This window comes from Nilaparvata lugens, chromosome 3 (genome assembly GCF_014356525.2).
Source record: "Nilaparvata lugens isolate BPH chromosome 3, ASM1435652v1, whole genome shotgun sequence".
Taxonomy (NCBI): Eukaryota; Metazoa; Arthropoda; class Insecta; order Hemiptera; family Delphacidae; genus Nilaparvata; species Nilaparvata lugens.
The window spans coordinates 46,909,433-46,923,640 of record NC_052506.1 but is presented as its reverse complement, the minus strand read 5'-3'; the positions used below and the strand labels follow the sequence as shown (position 1 = coordinate 46,923,640).

The following is a 14,208-nucleotide window of genomic DNA, read 5'->3' as shown; positions in this document are numbered from 1 at the left end:
GAAAAGATGAATCCAAATATGAAATCATAAATCATCTCCACTCATCACCCAATAAAATAGGAGGAAAAGGAATGTTGTACAGTAAAATTCACTGAATTTCAATTGTCATTCAACAATCCAATTTATCAGGTTCAAATCGTTGAATATCACTTTAAATTCCCAGCAATTATTGACTATTTCTTTTACAATCAGAAAAATCTATTATGAACATACAGTATAAACATTGTGCTGATCTGAATCGATCTATGGTAATAATAGGAATTGAAAGAATAGAAAATGTCATGGCATTCCAAGTAGTGATGTCTGTGTATTAGAACTGCTGAGTTGATAATGCATACTGAAAAAAAGTCATGAATAGCTCAGACCAGCCTGGCGACTTTGATGCTTTTGAAACCAGAATCTTGTTTTATTTTTATTAAAGAATGATACGGAATGAAAACCATGTATCATAGTACAAAGCTTTGTATCATGAGTAAGATTGACAATCATGGCTTGTCGATTTTAGTTGCTGACCTAAATCCTCATTCCTCAGTCGTAGAACTATGGACCAAGCGCGAGCATTTGCCTTTTATGTCATATACCGTCGACACAAACTTATGAAATTTATGAAAAGCTTGATAGCTTGAATAGTGATCTGATATTTGTTACACGTTTTTATTCTAAGACATAATATGTCTTAGACTAATTTTTAATGTTTCTTCAATCGGCAGGAAACTTTGGTTTATCAAAGTTATCTTACTCCCTTATTTTGGGGTATTTTCAGAAATCAAGATAAATAACCTACCAAATTTCCTACACGAATACAGTGTAAGTTGTATTATAATAGCTAGAGTACTTACGTACTGTATAGTACAGTACCTGTTCGTTTTTACCGTATAATTATATGATAATAGAAAGCTTTATTAAAAACAGCCATAACTTCCTTGTTTTCGGATATTTTCGAAAACGGGACTTACGCTTTAAAGAATTTGGGGTAGCTGAATCCAAATCCGAAATCAGAAATCTTCTATCTATATTTTTTAAGGAAGTTAGACTTTGAGAAAAAAGTGATGAGTCATACTTTGTGGAAACGTCGGCACAGTTGTTAGATCTTGCCTCTGCTTGCCTCGAGGGGAAAAGACGTGACAAAACGAGGTTCCTGGATAGGAGTCACCATGTGAAAGACACGATTTGACTCAATGTACTTCGACAAAAAAACGAGAACACTGTTCAGTGTTCAAGTTGCACGTCTCCTATCGTGTGAAAGAGGCCTTACTCATACACACAAAAGGAGACTGCGCTTGTGTGGGTGAGTAGTAGTAGGAGGGTAGGCCTAATCCTTCAGAGCTCATGCCTATTTTGGACAGAGTATAGCTATGTCGGTTGAACGTATTGTTCTCAAGATATGAGCATGGAAGCAAAATGCTGAAAAATTCAACTTTCATCAAACCACCCTCATCCCCTTAACACATGAGTTAGGAATGGGGACTTTTGATATGTTCTCCTAACTAGTCTCAACAAAGCTGCGAAGTCAAAAACTGTGTTCAAAATATTCCCTCCAAATTCCTTTGTCAATTTATTGGTCTATTGTTGCAAAACTGGAGTTTTCACACTCAACACTAAAGCTGCTGCAACAGTTGTAGGGAAATGCATAAAAGTGTGAAATCATTCATCAAATTGGAGAAAATGCAATGCTCCATAAGCTCATAATTAGCATGGATTTTTCCCATCAATTTTTAAAAAGTTATAAGCGCAAAAATAGAAACAAATTGGAGGGTGGAGGCAACGTGATTTTTAAAAAATGTCACATCTTTAAAAAATAAGAGCGGATATCTTGAAAACTAGAGAAGATAATATAGAAAAAGTTGTGAGATGAATATTGTAGAAAATTATGTAAGCTTTAATTTCGTATGAAACAATTATGTCCGTAAGATATATAGTTTTCGTGTTATATGCGAGAAACCAAAAAATGGTACCTTTGAACCATTCCCTCCCCCTTAGCACAAGGGGTAGTGGGGACTTTTGATGTATTACCTCCTTATCCTTACTACCCTTAACAGAACCGTGGGGTCATAAATTGTTCTCCAAACTTTTCCCTCTATCACCTTACTTTGACTGGACTAATAGTACACCCCGATTTAGTACAGGCCTCGCAAATGTCGTAATAGTACATTTTTTAGCGGTCCCTTGAGAAGTAACTTACTTTATTTCAATGTTCCACTGTACTGCTATTTTCTTAATTTTCACGGACGGAATAAATTCTATAGTAATTATAATAATTATTATTCTTAGTTCCAACAAACTAAGTTCATTGAGGTAATGGAATAAAATCCAAATGATCATTGATGAAAGACTATTGCCTATTCTAAAGCCGCGTTTACACCAAAGTTATTAACAAAATGTTAATAACTTAATAGACTTGATCTAAATAACTTATAGATTCTATTAGATTGAACGGGACTTGACAAACACATATGATCATCATGTGTATGATAACTTATGTTCAATCTAATAGAATCTATAAGGATTAAGATATTAACATTTTGTTAATAACTTTGGTGTAAACGAAGCTTAATGAATTTTTAGAATTCAAAACGACAACATGCTTCAACGACACATGCGATTTAAAAGCTTGCTTCTTTGAACATGATCATCTTGAATTTTCAAACAAAAATAAAACTTCACAATGACAGATTCACTCTACATTATTTTTTCAAAACGAACAAGTAAAGTTCTGTTATATTCTCCTCGACACAATAGTTACAGAAACTTCTTGCAAACAGCAAAGACAATTTTTATTATCCTCGTTTCGTTGTGAATAAAACAATGAGATATCTGAAAGAGATTATCGCTTATTTCTTTGAGTCTCAAACATAGAACCAATTATTCTTCTGTTGATAAACTGCAATGTAACAAAAAACTGGTATTCTTTTGAAAGTGGGAAATCACATGAAATTTGAGCTGTCCGTTTGATTTGTATTGTGTGAACCTTTTCTTTATACTTTCTTCAATAATTATTGTGACCCGATTTTAACAATTTAATAAAAAGTGTACCGAAATGAATTTCTTGCAGCACTGTCGATTCATTACATAATTTTTTTACGCTGATGTGTTTTTGAGAAAGGGGTCAAAGTACAGGACATTTTTAGGCTCTAGAATGTCTTCTTTGAAAACTATCTTCGTATTTTATACTGTTTATCTTGAGCTTTTCCTCTTGATAGGAGTGATGAAAGAATAAAATATTGCGAAAGTCTCATTCCAAAGTTCACGGAATCGAACGATTATTTATTCAAATTAGTTCACACAAAATGTTGTTGATCACACAATGGAAATTCAGATGTATGTTTTCTGAAACTTATCATCAATCAGGATGCACTTATTTTTTCTAGTCTTGAAATTTTCGACTTTGTAATTATAATATATCATGATATTGATATTAAAAAAATGAAAGTTTAAAGTTTCAAAATGCTAGTCTGTAATCTATAAAACCCAGGCTATTTGAATGATATTGTCTCTCAATAGTTCTACATCAACATAACAACGTTAACAAACAGAAGCTTATAGAGAATCAGATTAATTAATCGAGAATTAAATATACTAGTGGCCCCCTGGGTTGGAAAACTCGCTCATGAGTTGATTTATTGATCTTTGGATTCTGCAACTTGTAATAATTATACAGAGTTGGTGAGAATTATGGAAACATCTGTATATTTCTGAATATAATCAAAGATGATTTGATTGCAGGTTTCTTGGGGATGGGGGGATGCTATTCAAATGAAAAACTGCTTCTCTGTCCCTTCAAAACTTTTGTCCGTCATCTTGGATCCATCATATGAATCCAACTTCATCTCGGATCCACTTTATTTTGAATCCAACTCCATTTTTTCATATAGGAACGTGGTCATGTGATACATGATTTCGATACAGAATTTTAAGAGAAAATTAATGGCGAAAACCGCACATCGGTAAAATCTCAAACCGTTTCAAGGATTTTCACATTTAAGAAATCATACAAAAATGAAGTAAATGAGTACCTACTTTGAAAATCAAGTGTTAGTGAACACTAATAGTAACTTCTACTCACATATTTATTTGACACTTCGAGAAAAAAAATAATCTGTCTTATTTTTACGACATTTATCCCATTACTAGAATGTATGTGTGATAACTCCTGAATAGCATCAGATTTTTTTAATAATAAAAAATTATATAAAATAGCATGCAATTGTTTCCAGCTGTCTAAATGATGAATCACAAAGATTTTTTCTTATACTTTCAATGTTATTTTTATATCCTGGAAAAGGATTGACTCACTCCTCAATTTTGTTGTCCAACGAACTTTATCTGTAGAAAGAAGAATACGTGTTCGAAATTTGAAGCTGACTAAACGATTCTATTTAAAGTTATTGTAAAACATACAAGCAGACGGACAACGACTTTGGCCTTGAGTGAGTCAAAAGTGAGAACTCGCTAACGCTCGTTCAATTATCATATTGGTCAACAGTAAAATAAAAAGAATTAGAATATTTGAAAACTTTTTCTTTGAATCCTTAATAGATTCATAAAAGGATATATCAACAGTATAGAGATGATTTACAGCACATCTGTGGTTGGTATAGAATAAAGTAAATGAGAGAATCTATAACTTGAAATGATAAAATATCAATATCAACTCCCAAAAATTGTTAAAGTTGGAAATCTGGTTGTGGTTGGTATAGAATATATAGTATAAATTAAATTTATTTGAGTCTTGAATTTATTATATTGATCAAAAATATTGTTGATTCGAATATACTTGTATTATGTGTTTGTCTTATTAATTAATCCACCGTTGGTAGACTGATGAGCGCTGTGAGCCCTTGATATATTTTTGATTGGATCTTGTTAGCCTACAGTCTCCAAATTGGCGCTATTGCCCTGGGACTTGATATTGCTGTCAGTTTTGTGTTTTGAAGCGGTTTACATAATAGAAAGCAAGTTCTCAGCCAATAAGTTACGTCAGTGACATCAGCACATATCACACAGCTATAGAAGTGAGCTGACTGCTGACCAAAAGACTCTTTTGTGTTAACGTACAGTTATATTGGAGAATCCTTTCCAGTTATTTGGCTTTATATTTTCTTGAGTACATGCAAACTCACGAGGAAAAGTAGAACTATTGATAAAAATAAGAGGTGACGAGAGCCGCGCGCACACAGTCGATCAACGGCGTGACTTTTTTATGTCGATTAATGTAGGGCTAAAAAAGCAATAATTCAACTGTTGTACCGTATTCATGATACGTGAAACCTTTTATTCGTTATGACTTGAAGAATGTAAAATTCAATGTCAATATTTTTTCTAATCTAAAATTATGGATTTTCTGTTTCAGGAATCAAATACTTCAGAGGCTGGTTGTCAAGACTTGAATACCGAAGATTCAGAGAATCCATTGTTACCAAAAAGCCAAATAATGATTAAGAAACCAAAACCATTTACAAATTTTAGTCTAAAAGACATGCAAGGAAAACTTGTTGAAAACGCTGTAGATTCCAAAGATATGTTACAGAATAATAATGCGAGTATATTCGGCAAGAGACTGAAGTGCAGAGTATGTGATTTTAGATCAACTTGGGAAAACGAAATGTCAAGACATGAATCTATGGTTCACGGGCTTCCTGAGAAGAAGAAGTCTGCACCACGACCAATCCCTAATCTCATCCCTATTCAAAATAAAGCTGTTATACAACCTAACAATGTGAGTGCGAAAAAAGTCGTTGATAAAATATTATCTTCTAAGAATGAAAATCCAATGAGCGAAAAAGATTTGAATGATATCTACGCCAAGTCGTGTTCGAATAGTGCGTTGAAAGACTTTGCATCGTTGATAGGTGATTCGGACGCGTTCAAAACAAACGAAAGTGAAACATTCAACACGACCGTCAACAGTACAAGTTCTCTCCTATCGTTAGAGAAGAAGGATAATGAAGATGGTCGCGAATCGTGTTCTTCCCCAATTGACTTTAGCAAAACTCCAGAAGCATTCAAGAAAAAGAACGCATCATTTTTTGATAAACTGAAAGAAAAACTTATGAATGGGGTCAGTGAGGGGAGTAACATGGTATGTAACTTCTGTGGCTATGAATCGAAGTGTCTCTCAGAATCGGTACGCCATCAAAAATTGCATCTGGGAAAAGGGAACGGTGGTAGTCAGATGAGCAACGGAAACTCGCAGTTTTCGGGAGCAGAGCTGTCTTCGACGAGATGCCAACACTGCAGACAACGCTGCAAGACCAGCTCCGACCTTTTTGTCCATCTGCAGTCGTGCTCTGAAGCGAATCGGAAAGACAGCGATCACTTTCCTGACGAGATGACTGAGGACAGTCAAGCCAGTGAGGACAGGCGCGAATTCAACGGCGGCGAATACTTCCGCCAGGATGAGTCGGTCAGCTCGTTCGATGATGCCAAATCCGAGCCTCATCCTATGGAGAACAAGGTGTTCGTTTGGAACAGCCTTCCCGACGACCGAATCAAAGATGAAGTAGTAAGGAAGTCGCCCGGCAGAGATGCGCCGTTGGTTGGAGTCGAGACTGCACCTGGCTATGGAGCTGTCACTAGCAAAAATAAATCTGGATCTCAAGGACATAACATTCCAAACCCAAAGGAGAAAAACAAGTCTGAGCATTCTTTGAAAAAAGTAAGTAAAAATAATTTTATCATTCAATTTGAATTGATCTTCTGTCGATTGTCTCACTCTTGGCTAAGCAGCGATCATCCTCTGCTGAGGAGGATGTTTTCATAAGCCGTACATACATACACCTATGTTTGTATAATTAATAGAGTACGGTAGGCTTACCGTCAAGTTTCTGCTTTTTATAAAAATCTCAATGAGTTTGTCTTTCTATTGAAAATAATATTACATCATAAAACTTGGAATAATAAATTAAAAATATATTTTCCCAAATCAATTCATAATAATTTTTTTTAACTTTGTTGACTATCAAAATTATATTTTCTAACAGCTTTCAACGATACAAACACCAATAAAAACTGCTAGTGATCAAATCCAGAATACCTAACAATATTATTAAATTTTTATAGCTCACCAAATTTATTGTATCAGAAAATAGATTAAATCAATTACCTTTGTCAAGAGCAGGAGTACTTATAAGATTAGTTTTAATCTAGCGTGTTCTGGATTATTTTTAAGTTATTCAAATTATTCCATCAAATTACTTAACTACTTCCATTATAATTATTTACCCTTCCACTTCCTGGCTATTATTTGTAAGAGTACTGGTGTACTCAATTTTCAGCTTAGTTTATTTTTTGCGCTTTATCCATTAATAAATTTGAAGTTTCAGTTTTTTTATTTCATGATGATATTTTGATCATAATATTCTATTTTCCATGAGCTACAACACTGCTTTCTTATAATATTCAAAGTTCAATGAATCTTAAAATTATTGTGCCTAATATCTCAATAATGTAATTATTTTTGTGTAACAGTATTATTTATCATTTTTGGTTAGCATATCTGGGATTGAATAATCCGATTAGTTTCCAACCTCTGAAAAATTATAATTGAATCGTTAATTGCAGAAAGGGAACATGTCCAGCTTTTTCAAAAATTGTTTTTTTGAAAAAATCAACTATTTAATGTAAGATACATCGTTTACTGTAGGAAGGATACATGTCCAACTGAAAGCATTGTAATGACGTTTTGAATAACCTATATCGTTTACTACAGGTTTAGATTAAGGTTTAAATAAGTTTTTTGTCTCTCCTGTAAAATTATAAAAACTGGACATGTTCCCTTTCTGCAATTAGCGATTCAATTAATATCATGATAGCATGATAGCATGATACCGTGCTCCGCAAGGGTCTAGTTAAAAAAATTGACAAACTGAAAACCTGACCTATTGAATTCTTGAATCAATTAAAAATAGGCCTATAACCATTCTCAGTAAAATTGAGAATCTATAAGATAAAATTTCAAGTTAGGCTAATCAGTCCAGTAGTTTAGACATGATGATGCATCAGTCGTGAATTTCCTATCCCGTTCCCGTACGTTTATAAATAATTATTTCCTTTATTATGTTATAGATTATGCAGAAAAATTGATATTTTCAAGGTAAAAATCCAAAACAAGCTATTGGCTCCTCTGCCCCCAGTCGTCTTGGAAAAAACCTGTTATTGTTTATAACATCACTAGCCGTCAGGCTCGCTTCGCTCGCCATATCCGTCTAGCCAGAGGGCTCCGCCCCCTGGACCTCTGACTGGATCGTCCAAGAATGACGATCTCGCTTCGCTCGCCTGCATTTTTCATTTGGACTTTTTTATCATATGTTAGGACGATCCAGTCGGGGGTCCAGACTAAACGTCTGGCTAAACGGATATGGCGAGCGAAGCGAGCCTGACGGCTAGTAATATAATATTCCCAGGAATAGCTCTGATTGAAGTAGCAGTGCCCAATCAATTTTTCCGCGAAAAATTCATTTCAATCTTCAACTTGGTGCCAACCTAACAAAGTCAACTCAACTTAATGCCAACCTGACAAAATTATTAATTTAGTTATCAGTTAAGAACTGTTTCGAAGAGGTACTCTCTCTAGATTATAGTTCTATATTAATATATGGTATGGACATTTTTCAATTATAATAAAGAGAATAAGAAGAATATACATGCTAAAAGACGAACTTTAAACCCTTAAAAAATCACTCTTATAGTTGAAATATTGCCAAAAGAATTCTTAGTGCGCCTCTAAAGGGCCAACTGAACATACCTACCAAATTTGAACGTTTTTGGTCCGGTAGATTATTAGTTCTGCGAGTGAGTGAGTCAGTCAGTGAGTGAGTGAGTGAGTGCCATTTCGCTTTTATATATATAAATAGATAAATAAATCAAGTTATAAAAATTAACCAAGCCATTTAAACTCACTCATGAAATAATTTAGGTTCATATTAATTTCATGTTTTTATCAAAATAATAATAATTATTGCATAACATCTATTATAATTAATTCGCTAAAATGATAGGCCCGACAAAAGTTAAATAATTTTGAATAGCAAGCATTTTCCCACCTTTTCTTCCTATTGGTTAAGCAGATGAAGAATAGTCGTCGCAGACGACCAATAAAATATGCTTCTGTTTGCTTTATTTTGTTGATGTTCAGCTTCCATTTTATGATGTGCACTTTTCGAGTTGATTAGTTGAATACAATATCTATAATATAAAAACTAACTCTTGACAAATCAATCTCAAGTTCAGTATTCGATCTTTGGCATTTACTGTTAAAAAGCTATAATGTTATTTGTTTTGTTGTCAGGAGATTTGGAATTTGTAGGTTAGGAAGTTAGGATGTGATAAGATTTTCAAAATTAGATTTGGTTGTTGATGGTGAGTAGTAATTTTGTCATGTTAATAAAGATTTAACATCAAAGTTTGGTCACTTAGCTCACTTAGGTACTTATTTTAAACATTCTTGAGTAATATACAGTAATAGCAATAATCTTGTTTAAACTGTATATCTCTAACACAAAATAGCTTGTGTTGAATGTTTATAAAAGGTTCATTGAAATTTATCACAATAAATTAAATTAATTTTATTGTTTCATTATAACTGTTAATCATTAAATTTCTACCAAGGAAGTTTTCAGGTTCTAAAATTGAAAATATGAGTCGCTAGTTTGTAAAAAAATGGTCCTGAGATAGCATGTTCTCTATTGATAAAAAAGTCGTAGTCATAGACCTCGAGTTGTACCGTATCGAGCTATAATTTACTCAAACTTCAAAGTATTGGTACATTCTGTGATTAGTAAATAGATTTACTATCAAATCAATAGGTCTTTAAAAAGTTGGACGTCCCAATCTTGGTAGCTCAGACACTGTAGTAGAGGTTAGGTTTGCCGGTATCCGGTTCCGCTTACTGGCGTAAGCTTCTTTTCTGATGAAAATGACGAATTACTATTCTTTAGTAAATAATGTTTTTTTTTCAAGTGGTAGTTGAATATTTCTAGTATCAACTAGAAATTTGAAGTATCAACTAAGTAAGTAAGAAAGAAGAAGAACCTTACTGTATTTCTGCTATGGCCTTAGCGCTAAGGTTATACATGTCTTCCAATTATAGAATCCTACTGTATAAAGTGTGAACATTCAATCAAATTTTGATTAGAAACAGTGTTTAATGCTTAGAACCGTGTTGTGCTTATTATTTAGGTAACCTATTTGACTTAATTAGTCTGTACCATCTTTCCTTTGTATTTGCAACTACACTGCTTCACAAAAGTGAATCGAACCTTTTTACTTGCCCAACATCACCTGGATTAGTACCTCTAAATTTTTACGTGTGCGGGAATAATATTATATTTATTGAAGACTGTTTATTTGATAACTATCTCAGTAATATTGTTTGTTAGTAATAAATGACGGAGGATCAATGATTCCAAATTTTTAAAAAACTTATTGGTTCTATTGTTGACAGCAAAAGACTATGGTTTAAATCATGGTAGCCTACTTATTGTCAATGTAAAATGATAATTGATGAAAATGAATTAAAAATGAATCCATGATATATATGAAAATGATATCGTTATTATTTAATAACGATCATTGTATGAAGCAACTCTTCACAATAGTAGTTGAAACCATATAACTCTTCCATCATTACTTCTTTAATTTAAGTAACCTTTAATTTAGTTCACTCTTCCATCATAACTTCTTTAATTTAAGTAACCGTATTATTTGATTTGAATGTTTAATAAGTTATTCATTTGTAACGGTTCTATTTTGTTTGTAGGTGTACAAATGTCCTCATTGCTCGTTCTGGGCATCGACTGCGTCTCGGTTCCACGTGCACATAGTGGGCCATCTCAACAAGAAGCCGTTCGAGTGTTCGCTATGCGCCTACCGCTCCAACTGGCGGTGGGACATCACCAAGCACATTCGCCTGAAGACGGTGCGTGACGTGAGTCATGAGCGAGCCAGAGTCCTTATGACGGACGAGACCGGTCGCAGGAACTACTCAAAGTACAACAAGTACCTGACGTTGATGCGAGTGCAGGAGCCGACAGCCGAGAGCAGCGGCTCGGGTCGCCGCACCAAGTCGTTGACGGACTCGGAGGAGCACTCGTGCTCCTCCACGCCGCCGCCTCCACTCTCTCCGGCGGCCCCGCCACGGCTCACTCCGGCACTGCGACCCATCAGTGACTTGCCGCCCAAGGCCGCTCACTCCAAGCCGCCCCCATTGCAGGCTGCCTTCCAGTCTGCCAACAGATCTCAAGACGATGCAACCGATGAACCGCCAAAGAAGAAGTCCAACTCTGAGAACAAGAAGACTATGTGGAAATGCAAAAAGTGCTTTTTCAGGTGAGCATCGTCTAATAATTGGAATCAGTCTATCATCAATTAAAAGGTAGTTATTCTTAACTATTGGAAGTGATATGACCTGAATAGCACATTGAAATAATGGAATTATTGAATTATGGAAATCAATTATGGTTCTTTTTATTCAGTCGTTCATTGAATGACTGAATAAAAAGATAGATAAACTAGGTATTGTCCAACTACAGATTCCTTAAATAATCGATATCTAGTATTTCTATTCAGTATGGTTAACTACCACAATATATCACCTTCACACTACTCAGAAAGTGAAATTATGAACGTAGTTGGTGGTGAATTGAAATAGGGACCATAATAAATAAAAATAAATAATAGGAAGACCTTTATCCTCATATGACCTGAATTGTACATATCAGTTTTGAAATTATAAACGACTGAATACAATGAATATATATTGTCCAACCACAGATTTTTTTATCGATATGTATCATTTTTATTTTATTGAATAACTACCACAATATGAACCCTACTATTACTAAGAAAGTGAAATTCTGAACATACTAGCTCTGGCCCGGCGAACTTCTTACCGCCAAATAGATTAATGCATCTCATGACAAATTTTAGCTGGATGCACATCTGAGGAGGCGCGATGCGGCATTGTATTTATATAGATAATTTTCCAATTGCAAATAAATAATTTACTAAAATCAATAAATTCTGAACACCGATGACAGCACAATTATTCGAAACAAATCAATGTCTTTAGAGCATGTAAGTCTTTAAACTGAGGCCGCACTGCTGGATGGTTACACACAGAATAGTCATTTCGTTTTTAGCCGGGGCGTTTAGAATGAATTAACATAGGCGGTTATGGAGCAGCACTCTTGTCTAACTATCTACCGAAGGCTGTTGTATGACGCAATGATTATAACAGCTGGTTTTTATTTCTGTGTGTGGCCAGCTCACAAATCTTCCATAAGGATTACATGTAAACTTTGAAGGACCGTAGGAAAGAGTCCTGAAGTCGCATTATAAATTTGATAGGCCATAAACCTGATCCTGAACATAACGAACATAACTAATAGAAAATCATCAACATCGGTGCCCACATAAAAAAGTTATTGAATGTCAAAATTTGAGGCTCGATTTTTATTTATATCGATTTGGTGGGAAATAGAAATTGGGACCGTAATAAGAAAACCTTTAGCCCTGCTATCCAATGAATTTATGATCTTCTGGGTAGGTATATAATAGCCCACCATTTGTTTTCGAGGGAGTTTTCACGTATCTAATTATGAATTTTTGTCTGGTAATCAAGGTGTTATTTGATGAATATAAAGTAGATGATCAATGTAGATTTGAATTTCGAAGTTTAATAAGATATTATTCTTGATGTTCTACTAGTTCTAGGATTGAGCATGACAAATTAGTGTTCATCATCTAGGAAAAACAGTAGCTAAAGTAATATGTAAATCTATATTTTATGAGAGTTCCAATATTCAATGAGCAGATAATTTATATAGGAAACATGAAATAAATTCTTTCATCTACAAAATAATTACTGCTACAATTTGAAACTGCGTTCTACCCTTAGGTTGTAGCATATATTGAAATATCCATATTGTAGAAGAACTATAGATACTGCAAAATGCGAATTATTTTGGCAAGTAGGTAGGAATTGAAAAATCAAGTACATTTGAATCAGTATTTCATGTCAACATAATAATATTATATTATAATAAAGATGTTATTTTAATCATTTTCAGAGATGGCGATAGAGCTGTGGTTTTGGCGCACGTGAAGGAGCATTACAGAAATCAACACTCTCAAGCAAAGGCTGATGGCCAGAAAGAAGCCAGGACCACTGTAAATGACACAGTAAGCTCTTCTTATATAATACATTTCAAAAATAGGCGTGATTATAATTTTTACTATTATTTTCTTCGCGACTTCTATATCGAAGCAATTCGATTATGTCGTGCAGTGAAAACTACATTGAGAAATTTGTAATCTATAAAGGAAAGAATTTGCTTATAGACTTACGGGATAGGAAATTCTCGAATGACGCATCATCACGTCCGAACTAATGAACTGATTAACTTATTTATTTGAAAATTTACATATTTTCAAATAAACTTGCAATATTACATTAAGATTCTGAATTTACCAAAGATGGTTGTATGGTTATTTTAATCAATTTTAATTTAATAATAAAAACAAATTCATTTAATTCGTTGAAGCTGGAATTGTAAACACCAGTGACAGTGAAAGTGAAAGTGACCGGCACAGTGAAAATGTAATTTCCATGAGTTCTGATTGCACTGCTCTCACTTAACCTCGCCTAACCAGTATGAATAATACCATTGAATTTATGGGAATAATTGACCGAGCCAAGTGAGGTCTAAGATTCAAGTCGACGGTTTGGAACTTCTCTTAATGTTTGAATGTTGAAGGGCCGGTTTCCGAGCTTGGGATTTAGCTAAGTTCTAGACTTTAAACAGCTGGAGTCAGAGTAAAAATCAGACTATAGAATTATTCATCATAAATCAGCTGACAAGTGATTACACAGATGTGTGGAGAAGCCAGTCTATTGCTGTATTTCCATAAGGTCTATAGTTTCAATCAGGTATTTGTGGATAATAATACTGCGTGAGGTCTACTGTTCACAGAACTACTAGTATTTTCATTGTACCAGTCACTTTCACTGTCACTGAATTCCAAAGAATTCTTGAAGAATATCCATTATGCGAATGAATGATAGAAAAATTAAACAGTTCCGATACCACTAAATTATCAGCATCATTATATTTTTTCATCAGATAATTTTTTATCTGGTGGAAACAATCATGCATTTTCCTACTTTGATGAATTTACAAGGCTCAGAAAAGCTTGATCCAGACTAGGTGT

General features: G+C 34.2%; 1 protein-coding gene across 1 annotated transcript in view; it reads left to right on the top strand.

The window, feature by feature from the left end:
- The window catches only part of LOC111050663, a 63,334-nt gene that overhangs the window by 36,761 nt on the left and 12,365 nt on the right, over positions 1–14,208 (top strand). The window contains 3 exon segments of the mRNA XM_039423892.1: positions 5,351–6,655; positions 10,757–11,325; positions 13,068–13,179. Of these exon segments, the coding sequence (XP_039279826.1) occupies positions 5,351–6,655; positions 10,757–11,325; positions 13,068–13,179 (1,986 nt within the window).